General features: G+C 43.4%; 1 protein-coding gene across 2 annotated transcripts in view; it reads left to right on the top strand.

The window, feature by feature from the left end:
- The first annotated feature begins 3,366 nt into the window (after window positions 1-3,366).
- BICC1 (BicC family RNA binding protein 1) overlaps window positions 3,367-11,359 on the top strand; it is a 376,259-nt gene continuing 368,266 nt past the window's right edge. For both annotated transcript variants that reach the window (XM_068255070.1, XM_068255069.1), the window contains exon 1: window positions 3,367-3,694. In XM_068255070.1, coding sequence (XP_068111171.1) covers window positions 3,502-3,694 — 193 coding nt within the window. In that variant the 5' untranslated portion in view covers window positions 3,367-3,501. The remainder of the gene's footprint in view (window positions 3,695-11,359) is intronic.

Genomic DNA, 11,359 nt, shown 5'->3' with positions numbered 1-11,359 from the left:
GGAGGAAGCCCTCCAGGAAATCCCGTTCTTTGAACGGGATTTCCTGATCGGAGATCACCGAAGGCGATCGAAGCGGGCGGGGGGCTGCCGCTGAGCAGCGGCTATCATGTAGCGAGCCCTGGGCTCGCTACATGATTTAAAAAAAAAAAATTAAAAAAACTGCTGCGCTGCCCCCTGGCGGAAATTTTCATACCGCCAGGGGGGTTAATTAAGGATTTTTTTTATCACCTACAAATGGTAGGTGAAAATTTTCACTTCTCTGCTTTTGGCCTTTAGGCCTCTTTTCCATGGACTGTTTATAGGCAGTGAAATGCCTCTCAAACTCTCACAACTGCTCACTGCTGCCTGGTAACTGCTCGCTGCTGCCTGGCAACTGCTCACTGCTGCCTGGTAACTGCTCACTGCTGCCTGGTAACTGCTTGCTGAGCACACAGCTCAACAGTCCATGAAAAAGAGGCCTAGAATGGAGCCTTTTGAGCTTTGTTTGTGTCAATTTTACATAGAAGGCAGAGAAGACGAGTGTATCTAATCTCAAGGCGCACTTTCAGACCTCGTACAGTCTTTTAGATGATTTTATAGATGCCGAGGAGGAAATTCCTCTCTGCTCTAAAAGATAAGCAACAGCATAATAAACTTTAAAGAAAAACATTTTTTTTGTTACAGCTGATAAAAACCAACAAAAAAATCTCCAATGTGTGTACTTCCTGCTTTCATGGAAGCAGACATAGGGTTAACATTCTGTGTTTACACATTAGCTGCTCTGCTGAGGCAGCCAGCTGGCACACCTGAGAGCTCAAATTACAGTTGTGATTATTCACAGATGAGGGGTAATTAGGCTAAATTATATACATACGGGGTGCATTTATATATGTTTTCCTTCTGTCCTGCGCAAGAGTTGAGGTCCCACTGTAAATGTAACAGGCTTTCCTGGGCCGTCTCTGTGTAATGGGTGGCAAGTATATGGGCTGCCCTACAGTGGTCAAAAAAGCTTTTGTTTCACACTTGGTACATTTTTAATGAATACTCAAAAAAATCGGTAATTATCACTGAAGATAATTTTTCACCTAAAAAAGAGTTACTGCACATGGTTTTGTGAATTGAGCCCAATGGGCTCTATTCTCAAAGAGCAAACATTTCCGCAAAATTTTACCGCTATATATCCGCCAGCGGTAAACCCCGCATTTTTTCCACATTCACTAATATTTTCCGCATGTTTTCCGCATACGGGAAAAAAGATGCGGAAACAGCTATTATTCATGCGGGAATCATGCGGTAAAAAGGTTGCATGAAAAAGTGTTTAAAAAAAAAAAATTAAAGTCCAGCAAGCACAACCCTTAAGCCTCCAGACTTCATTAAAGTCAATGGGATGCGGAATATATCACCTAGTACTTGTAGGTGATAAAAAAATCGGTAAATAATGACGAAATGATGCGCCTGAACATTTTTGAGAATTGATTTTTTATTGCGGAAAATACCGACTTTTCCTGCACTTTTTCCGCATGCGGAACATTTTGAGAATGTCAGCTTGACGGTATTTTGGTCGCAAACTTCCCACATGTACTTTACCGCATGCGGGAAGTCTTTGAGACTAGAGCCCAATGGGCTCTATTCTCAAAGACTTCCCGCATGCGGTAAAGTACATGCGGGAAGTTTGCACCCAAAATACCGGCAAGTTGGGATTCTCAAAATGTTCCGCATGTTTTTTCCGCATGCGGAAAAAGTGTGATAAAAGTGCGGGATTCATGCGGTAAAATTTCCGCAAAAGTCGGTATTTTCCGCAATAAAAGATCAATTCTCAAAGATGTTCAGGCGCATCATTTCGTCGTTAATTTCCGAATTTTTATCACCTACAAGTAGTAGGTGATATATTCCGCATCCCATTGACTTTAATGAAGTGTGGAGGCTTAAGGGCTGTGCTTGGTGGACTTTGGGCTCTATTCTCAAAGACTTCCCGCATGCGGTAAAGTACATGCGGGAAGTTTGCACCCAAAATACCGGCAATTTGGGATTCTCAAAATGTTCCGCATGTTTTTTCCGCATGCGGGAAAAGTGTGATAAAAGTGCGGGATTCATGCGGTAAAATTTCCGCAAAAGTCGGTATTTTCCGCAATAAAAGATCAATTCTCAAAGATGTTCAGGCGCATCATTTCTTCGTTAATTACCGAATTTTTATCACCTACAAGTAGTAGGTGATATATTCCGCATCCCATTGACTTTAATGAAGTGTGGAGGCTTAAGGGCTGTGCTTGGTGGACTTTAACTTTTTTTTTTTAAACACTTTTTCATGCGACCTTTTTACCGCATGATTCCCGCATGAATAATGCCTGTTTCCGCATCTTTTTTCCCGCATGCGGCAAACATGCGGAAAATATTAGTGAATGCTAAAAAAATGCGGAGTTTACCGCTGGCGGGAATTTACCGGTAAAATTTTGCGGTACTTTTGGCTCTTTGAGAATAGAGCCCTTTAACTTTTTTTTTTTAAACACTTTTTCATGCGACCTTTTTACCGCATGATTCCCGCATGAATAATGCCTGTTTCCGCATCTTTTTTCCCGCATGCGGAAAACATGCGGAAAATGTTAGTGAATGCTGAAAAAATGCGGAGTTTACCGCTGGCGGGAATTTACCGGTAAAATTTTGCGGTACTTTTGGCTCTTTGAGAATAGAGCCCAATGGGCTCTATTCTCAATGAGTTTCCGCATGCGGTAAAGTACATGCGGGAAGTTTGCACCCAAAATACCGGCAAGTTGGGATTCTCAAAATGTTCCGCATGTTTTTTCCGCATGCGGAAAAAGTGTGATAAAAGTGCGGGATTCATGCGGTAAAATTTCCGCAAAAGTCGGTATTTTCCGCAATAAAAGATCAATTCTCAAAGATGTTCAGGCGCATCTTTTCTTCGTTAATTACCGAATTTTTATCACCTACAAGAAGTAGGTGATATATTCCGCATCCCATTGACTTTAATGAAGTGTGGAGGCTTAAGGGCTGTGCTTGGTGGACTTTAACTTTTTTTTTTTAAACACTTTTTCATGCGACCTTTTTACCGCATGATTCCCGCATGAATAATGCCTGTTTCCGCATCTTTTTTCCCGCATGCGGCAAACATGCGGAAAATGTTAGTGAATGCTAAAAAAATGCGGAGTTTACCGCTGGCGGGAATTTACCGGTAAAATTTTGCGGTACTTTTGGCTCTTTGAGAATAGAGCCCATTGTCCTGGAATAATAATAAAGCAATTTATATTTTAGTAGTCAGAGGCCAGCCAAGCAGAGTGGGAAGCAAGCAGTGCAGCCTGGTCCTGCACATGTGTGTGATGATGATGATGATTGCTTGCAGAGCAGGGCTGAAGTATGTGCGGTGACGTCAGGCCGTAGTATAGCTGTGTGTGTGTGTGTCAGGCAGCAGCCAGAGAGGGAGCCTCACTCAGCGACTGCCCAGCGCTCCAGCATCCGAGCTGTATGTGTGTCAGTCCGCCCGGCGTTCTCCCTCCTCGTATATGAGCAATGGCAGCCCAGGGCGACCCCATGAGCGGATACATCATCCAGTCGGACCCGGGCTCCAATAGCGAGCGGAGCGCTGACTCCCCGCTACCCGGCTCCGAGGACGACTCTCCCGGCCCGGCCGCCCCGCACGACCCCGAGTGGGGCGAGGAGAGATTCCGGGTGGATAGGAAGAAGCTGGAGACTATGCTGCAAGGTAAGGCAGGCTTCCCGGGGAACAATGCTGGCCGGGGGCATCCGTTATCCCCGGGCCGTGACTCATCAGCATCAGGGCTGATGGCTGCAGATCCGCTACTCCGGCTTCTCTAACTTTCCACTAACTTTCCGCTAACTTATTTCTCTTCCCTTTGCCATGTGTCCACAGCCCAGACTCCTCTCTCCTACACCACTAGGATTTCCATTCACTTTATAAATATCATCATAGATTTATAATAGATTTGTTGTTTGGTTTTCATGCCACAATATATTATAACCTCACTTTAAAAACTCAACCAAACAAAAGATTTGTTCTTTAGTTTATTTGGATGCCTTTCCAAAATATTTTATGTCTTCACTCCAAACTGGTGCTAGTCTGGTTTAGGGCCCCAACAGGGAAATTGCACTAAGGATTGAGTGACAGCACCCTCTTGAACTGCTAGGTTTCCAATAGGTTGTACAATAGACCACAATATTCGCCCAATCGCAACACTTTCCTGGCGTGGGAGCTGTGATTGGAGAACTGTTCCTGATGAGGTTTCCGGCTGGGTCCTGAAAACTAGCGCCTTAACACCTACTGGTAGTCCACAACTTACAAATGACTCCAGTTCCAATTTCATACATAACAAGTTGTTGCCATGTCCAACATATTCAGGTTTGTTTTTGTTAGTGTTGTATAAACTATAAGTAGTTGAAAACAACCAAAAATGTTCTATTGTATGTCTAGTCTGAAAGTAAATCATTTGTCCATGTTTCACTGGAACACATGACTCAAATTATTAACTTACAAACTCCTGGAATGTATCCTGCTTGGAAGTAGGGGACAGCATGTAAGACTTGTTTGTTTTTTCAAGTTCATGATTTAGAATTCATAGTGGAGGTATTCTTTAATAAGCCAGCACCAGTGGGGTTGTTTGCTAGAACAGCTGGCTTCTTGATGATAGAGGATGTTTACTCCTTGTGGTGCTGGCTTTGCCCTATTCTTCATGTATCTAGACCCATCCAGTTCTTGGATTTTTAGTTATTGCCAAACACTAGTTATTCTTGTACAGAGGCGTGATGTAGAATTTTATCTGCTTTTTTTTTTTTTTTTTTTTTTTTTTTTTTTCTTTTTCTTCTGCATTGCGATTGCTATAAATGTAGTGAAATCCATATAGGAATTTCCCACTTGCAAAATATTTTTGCCATTTTTTTTTAAAGAGCCATAAACAGGCAAGAGGGCCCTCAACATAATTTATCATCAAAATAAAGTGCATTCTGTAGGGGGGTGTTATGTAAACTTGGGATGAGGTTTATTTGGGTCTTAGGTCACTGATCATTCTCATGAACCCTATGTGAAGTGTGTAAATGTTATGTCAATGATGGGATGTAAACATTAACAGTGGCAATGTGTCACAATGGCAATGTTGGTAGAATTTGGAAAATCAAAATAAAATGGTTTATTTTTAACATCTTTACCCACATGTTAAAATAAAAGCAAAATATACATACCATCTATTAAGTCACCTGAATAATTGGTATCTCTGTAATTAGACGTGATATCAAATCTTATCTTTCCAACTTTCAATAATTGTTTGCTTTATGTTAACAGGACTTTGAGGGGGGTGAAATGGAACTTTTGCATGAGGCTGATCAGATTTGTTACACTGATTAAAATTTGGGATGGCTTGATTAATCAAAAGATGAAGTAGTCATTAGTCTTCCAAATCTTGTGCAGAGTTCTGGTCCAATACTCACTAATTCTGCTTCCTGTAACCCTAAACACTTACAAAGTGCTGAATTGTAAGCTCCAATCTTCCTGGATGTATTCTCTTGAATTGCTCAGTTTTCTTCACTTTTTAACATCTTTAGTGTTTTGTTTTTTTTTTGTTTTTTTTTATAAACTATTGTTAGAATTTTAGGTCTTCCCATTATAATCAGTGGGTTGGTTATGTGCAGTGCATTAGCAGCATCATTCTCATAAAAGATTTGAAAGTGCAGGCAACCGTGCGGAATGGTCATGTGAAAAGTGATTGTACCGTCCAGACTGCCAATAGACCTCAGTTACAATTATATCACACACTATAATTAGACTCCCAGTGCAGAGCCAATGTCAGTGTTTGGGGAATTACTTTTGAACCAGGGGCTTGCACCATAGGATGGTGGCTTATAGTAGAGTCCTTAATGGACCCCATTTGCAGGGATCACATGCATTTTGTTGGGATGCAAAATGGCATACATTTGCAGTGGTATGTGCAGATTTCTGTGTGCAGGAGAAAAAAAAAAAATACAAGCTTTGTTGCTTTTTCATGGCACACTACGTGTGCTGACAGTCAGCTGGTTGCTGGCTGAAGTGTGCAGAAAACTCAAAGAATTGTTCCTTGAAAACTGGGACTGTTTTCGGCAGACTTAAAGGACACCTGAAGTGAGGATATGGAGGTTGCTTTTTCCTTTTTGACAGGCACTTGGTGTCACCTGGACTTGATGCTGTTGTGTGCTCCTGTATGTTATTGCTTGAGGAAGCAGGTTTATTCCTGTGAAACGTGTTGCAGACCCCTTTGGAGTATGCCAATAAAATTTGTATCTACTTAAATTGACAGTTTCTAGTGTCTGCTTGCAGGAGGTAAGTCCAACACTGCCTCCTAAGCATTTTTAAACTTTTTATCATTGTTCTATTCTTCTGGCGCCTCTGTTTTTCCTACATAGCTATATACATCCACCCTTGGTGGAGGGGGATGGCCCAATTTTTCCTATCTACAGAGAGACTTCTTATTCCTGAGTGGGGACAGGACAATCTCCTCACCTGCCAGTACAGTGGGAGAGGGTAGGAGGCGCCCGTGGACATATATCAGTAGTTTGGATCAGATATACAGTAGTTAGTTAAAGTAAGGTACTATGGTTCCTACCTTATAGCAGTAAAACTCACTCGTAAGCTAGTGGTTAGTACTTCTCAAATTTTATTGGGGTGCAGTTTTTGGCGCCCAGGATAGTGACATTATTCCCCAGGCACACCTATAGACCTGAGGAAGCAGTTTTGACCGTGAAATGCGGTGTCATGTGTGCCCCAATAAAATTTGAGAAGTAATAACCTCTACCTTACGAGTTTTACTGCTATAAGGTAGGAACCATAGTACCTTACTCTAACTACTGTATATCTGATCCAAACTACTGATATATGTCCACAGGCGCCTCCTACCCTCTCCCAGTCTTCTATACCCCTGTACTGGAGAGTGTACACTTGGAAGTCTTCCTAGTGACCAGTCTTTTGCTTGGAGGTGCGACCTCCCATATCATCAGAAGCAAGGCCGAATGAGGACTGCACTTCCTCACAGGCGAGAAAAGTGGTTGCTTGTTTTGGCAACCTAATCTTGTCAGTCTATTTCTTCACACATATACTCCCAGTGTCCCTTTTGATAATACACCAGCTCGGGCTCCCGGTCTCCCTGTCTTTTTTTTTTTTTTTTTTTTTTTGTCTTCTACAAGAGCCTGCCTGTACAGAGGTTGCCTTGGAGGTAACCCTGCCTTGTGAGTATATCTATTGTACTCTTTCACATACCCTTATTATGCAGTACATACTACACTATATTGGTCTCTCGGTTTCTTTCCTATATATTTTTCCTTTTAAACAATACCAGTTGCCTGGCAGCCCTGCTGATCTGTTTAGCTGCAGTAGTGTCTGCATGCTTGTTCAGGGTCGATGGCTTAAAGTATTAAATAAAGGCAGGTGATCAGCTGGATAGCCTAGCAACTGCTATTGTTTAAATGGTTATAATGATGGCAGCCTCCATATGCCTTCAGTTATCCCTTAGGTATGATCCCTGCCTTAGTGTATGGTGTCACCCGAAGTAAGAACACCCTGGGAAGCAGCAGTTCTGACTTAGTTTTCACGCAGTGACCCTGCATGTTGGGTTCACAATGTTCTTTATACCATGATGCATATCCATTGTGCATATAGATGTCCCTACGATTACCTATTCAGATTAGGAAACTCTGGGCCTAAAGTGGACATATTCTGGGATGTTTTAAAACCTGCCATAGCTGAACTGGATCTAGAAAAAAAATAACTGCTTCCCCTTGGATGTATACAGTACTCCTTGGCATTTAATACAGTCTCTGAGGCCCAGTTCACAGTGCTCAGTTGTTGCAGAATAATTCATGTCAACTCACTGCCCATACAATTCTATGGGCCTGTTCAGTGTAGTGTTGTAAATGATCACTTTAACTCACTGCAGGCATGCTTTGCATTGAAGTCTATGTCCAGTCTCCATTGCAGTGCACACACATTGTAATGCGCGTGATATGTAACTGACCACTGTGATTCCAACCTAAGGCCACATACAGACATCAGACCATGGTCTTTGGAAAATGAAAGATCACAGACCAATCTTATCACCCTTCCTGTAGTATAAGAGCCATATTCTACACAGTCTTTTCTATGGAGCTGAACTCCCCATCAGAAAAAAATCTTTGCAAGATGCTGCACACACAGATGCTGTACAGACACAAAAGATCAGTATCTGCAAAAGATCTGTTCCTGCCAAAAATACATTCCTGCAAATTGCAATGATAGTCTATGAGATCTGCAGATCATCATACACACATGATTTAACTGACATTCATCTGCAGATCAGATCCACCAGGATGGATTTTCAGATCTGCAGATGAATGTCAGTTAACGCCGCGTTTTAGCCTTTCACCGCTGCCTGTAGTGTGAAAGAGCCCTAAGGACTAGCAAAACAGTTTCAAGATGCATACATTTGCACCATTCTTCATCAACTTGGAATTATTTGCAACTTATTGACCGCCCCTACTAGTCTTAAGACCTTGGACCCACTTGAGATTGAAAAATGCGCTAAGAAAATCTCTGTCCTATCTATATAATCTTTTCCCTCCTGCACCAGCCTGGTGCTTGTTATCGCTCAGTATTGGGTGGTGGATAACTGGAATAGTCTGACCCAGTCTGAACCGGTCTCAACCCGGGCAGAAACTGTCACTTGCCACTGTTTAACTTTTTCAGGCAGAGAAAAAAAAGTTTGGCACTGTACATACATGTCTATTACATCATGTCACCTCGGTTGTCCTTTAATGCCTAGCATTTTGCATTTATATTAGGATATCCTCTTTCCATAGGAATAAACATGCATGTTCCTCCAAGCTGAGCAGTGTGCAGTGTTGGGCCCTATTCACACTTGTGAAATCGCTTAACGATATTTATTTTTTTACGTGGCGATTTTGTATTCCTGTTTGGAGTATGATTATTGCTTCAAAAATGCTACATGCAACACGTTTGCAATTTTATGCAAATCCCAAGCACTGCCGTGCAAATAGTCCCACAGGTGTACATTGTACACAGCACTTTGCTGATCGACAAATCAGCAAAGTGCTGAAACACTGCAGAAATCGCTTCAGTGTGAATGGTTCCCCATTGTAGCAGTCAGGCCTTGCTTGTTAATCTGTTTGCTGTGTGAATCTACTTTCACAGGATGGATGATTGTTTGTGGTGCATATCTTATCACTGATCAGTTACTTATTTACAAACTGATTAGTAACACAATTGCTTGCCATGAGTAGTGAAATCTACATGTGTGGATGATACTGATAATCTTTCAAGCACGTTGCACTTCACGCCTGTATAATTGCTGTGCTAAATCCTACTCCAGATGGGATGTATAGGAATTTGTTGTTTAGCTAACATATTCGTGTTCTTTCCGAATTCCCCATCGGGTTTCAGACTGGAAGGCCTGCAGCTGAACCGCGCCATCCCCTTGTGAGGTTTTTTTTTTCAGATTGTTATTGTAAGACTGTGCTTTGTTTACTGTGCAAGCAGATTCGGGCAGTTCTCCCCCAGGACCCCAACGATCCTGGTCAGCTTGGAACCTTTAACCCAGTGCCAGAAGAACATAGTTATGTGTTTTTACATAATTACAGTTTCCTAAGGAATGTTCTCATTCCAAAGTGCTCCTGACACCTTGTGAGTTGTAGATCATGTTCCAGTTTACTAAGACTTCCCCCTATCCTCCTGATGATACAAATATGAACTTAAATTAAAGTGTAACTCCAGCCACTCATAAGACCTTAAAGCCTGTGACGGGGAGGAGGTTTAAATCTGAATACTTGCCTCAGTAGTGGGAAGCCTCTGATGGTTCTCTGAGGCTTCTTAGATCCACTCAGAGTCCACTGATGCTGTCCAGGTCTCTTCTTCTTGTGGCTGCACTCCTGTCTGTACTGGGCATGCACGTGTACAATCACCACATCCCCCAGTACGAATGAAGCTGCTTTGTTCTACTGGGCATGTGTGGACCTTGCTTGCACATGCCCAGTCAGGATGCATGCATACACTGTGGGAGCGCAGCCACAAGAAACCTATTAGATAAGACAAGATCCAGTAATGGCGCCTATACAGGGGTGCAGCTAAGGTTTTTGTGGCCCCAAGCAGACTGGAAGAAGTGTCCCCATCCTGTGGCGCGCAAAGCTGTGGCTATTCTGCAGGTGTGGCTATTCTGCAGAAGGGGTGTGGCCATGACATGTGGGAGGGGGGACTAGGGGGTGTTCACGCCGAAAAATGGGTGTGGGGGGGGATTTGGGGGGGGGGGGTAATGGGTGTGGCCATGACCTTGTATGGGCGGAGCGTAACCATAACTTCAAAGCAGCAAATATAGCCAACTATGACTATTAAATAATACATGCAGCAACAGTTACCCCAGACACCAGAAAATAAAACGCAATGTGGGCCACATTTCAGCAGAAGTCTCCTGTCTCGGCCGTGCCGGCCTCTGGTGCTCAGCTCCCCCGGAGATATTGCGCCTCCCATCTCCCACGCTGAATGGAATAGGACTACGGGAAGATGGCGTCTTAAGCCCTGTACTGGAGACAAATAGTCTCCAGTACAGGGCTTCGGACGCCATCTTCCCATAGCCCTGCTCTGCCTAATTAGACGCCGCGGCCATCCCAGTGCGGAGCGGACAACAGTGTGAAGTCACTGAGCCTCCGAGGCCCCTAAAAATAAGGCCCCAAGCGGCCGCTTGGTCTGCTTGGTGCCTGGGGGCGCCTCTGCGCCTATAGGGACGAGCCCAAATGCTACCAGATATTTTAAATTATGTGGCAGTGCATTGGGCAGGCGGGGATCAGTGTCAGACTTATATTTTATCCAGCAACAGCGTCATCTATTGGCAGCCATATTTCCTATGTTGGCCCATGTCCGACACTAAACCTGTGCTGGAAAAGGCCAATGTTGGACTGACACAGTCCGAAGTAGCTTTTTACCGAGTATAGTACTGCTGCAGGATGTCGGACTGTTCATATTTTAATCACAGCTTTGTCTGAGTGTCTACCACCCCTCTCGCTTGGTTTAAGTAGTCCGATGTAGGATTGGAAAGGGTTAATAAGGTACTCAGCATCAGCAACACTAGACTGAATATGCAAAATCTTAAAGTGTAAATAAATTAAAAATGAAAGTTGAATATTTTAGCTCAGTAGTGGAAAGCCCTCTGGATAGTCCACAGGCTTCCTTGATCTTCTTAACTATTTGCCATTCCTGGACGTGAAACTCACGTCCAGGAAGCCATGTGCGCTCCTGCGCGTCCACGCGGCCGATCGCGCGCGTGCACGCGCGCTCCCGGCCGGCGGTTTGTTAGCCAGTGAATCAGTGAATCGGGCAACGGTGCCCGATCACTGATTCCTCTCCCCC

This window comes from Hyperolius riggenbachi, chromosome 10, assembly GCF_040937935.1.
Source record: "Hyperolius riggenbachi isolate aHypRig1 chromosome 10, aHypRig1.pri, whole genome shotgun sequence".
Classification (NCBI taxonomy): Eukaryota; Metazoa; Chordata; class Amphibia; order Anura; family Hyperoliidae; genus Hyperolius; species Hyperolius riggenbachi.
The sequence above is the reverse complement of the archived record's forward strand: the minus strand, read 5'-3'. Positions and strand labels throughout refer to the sequence as shown.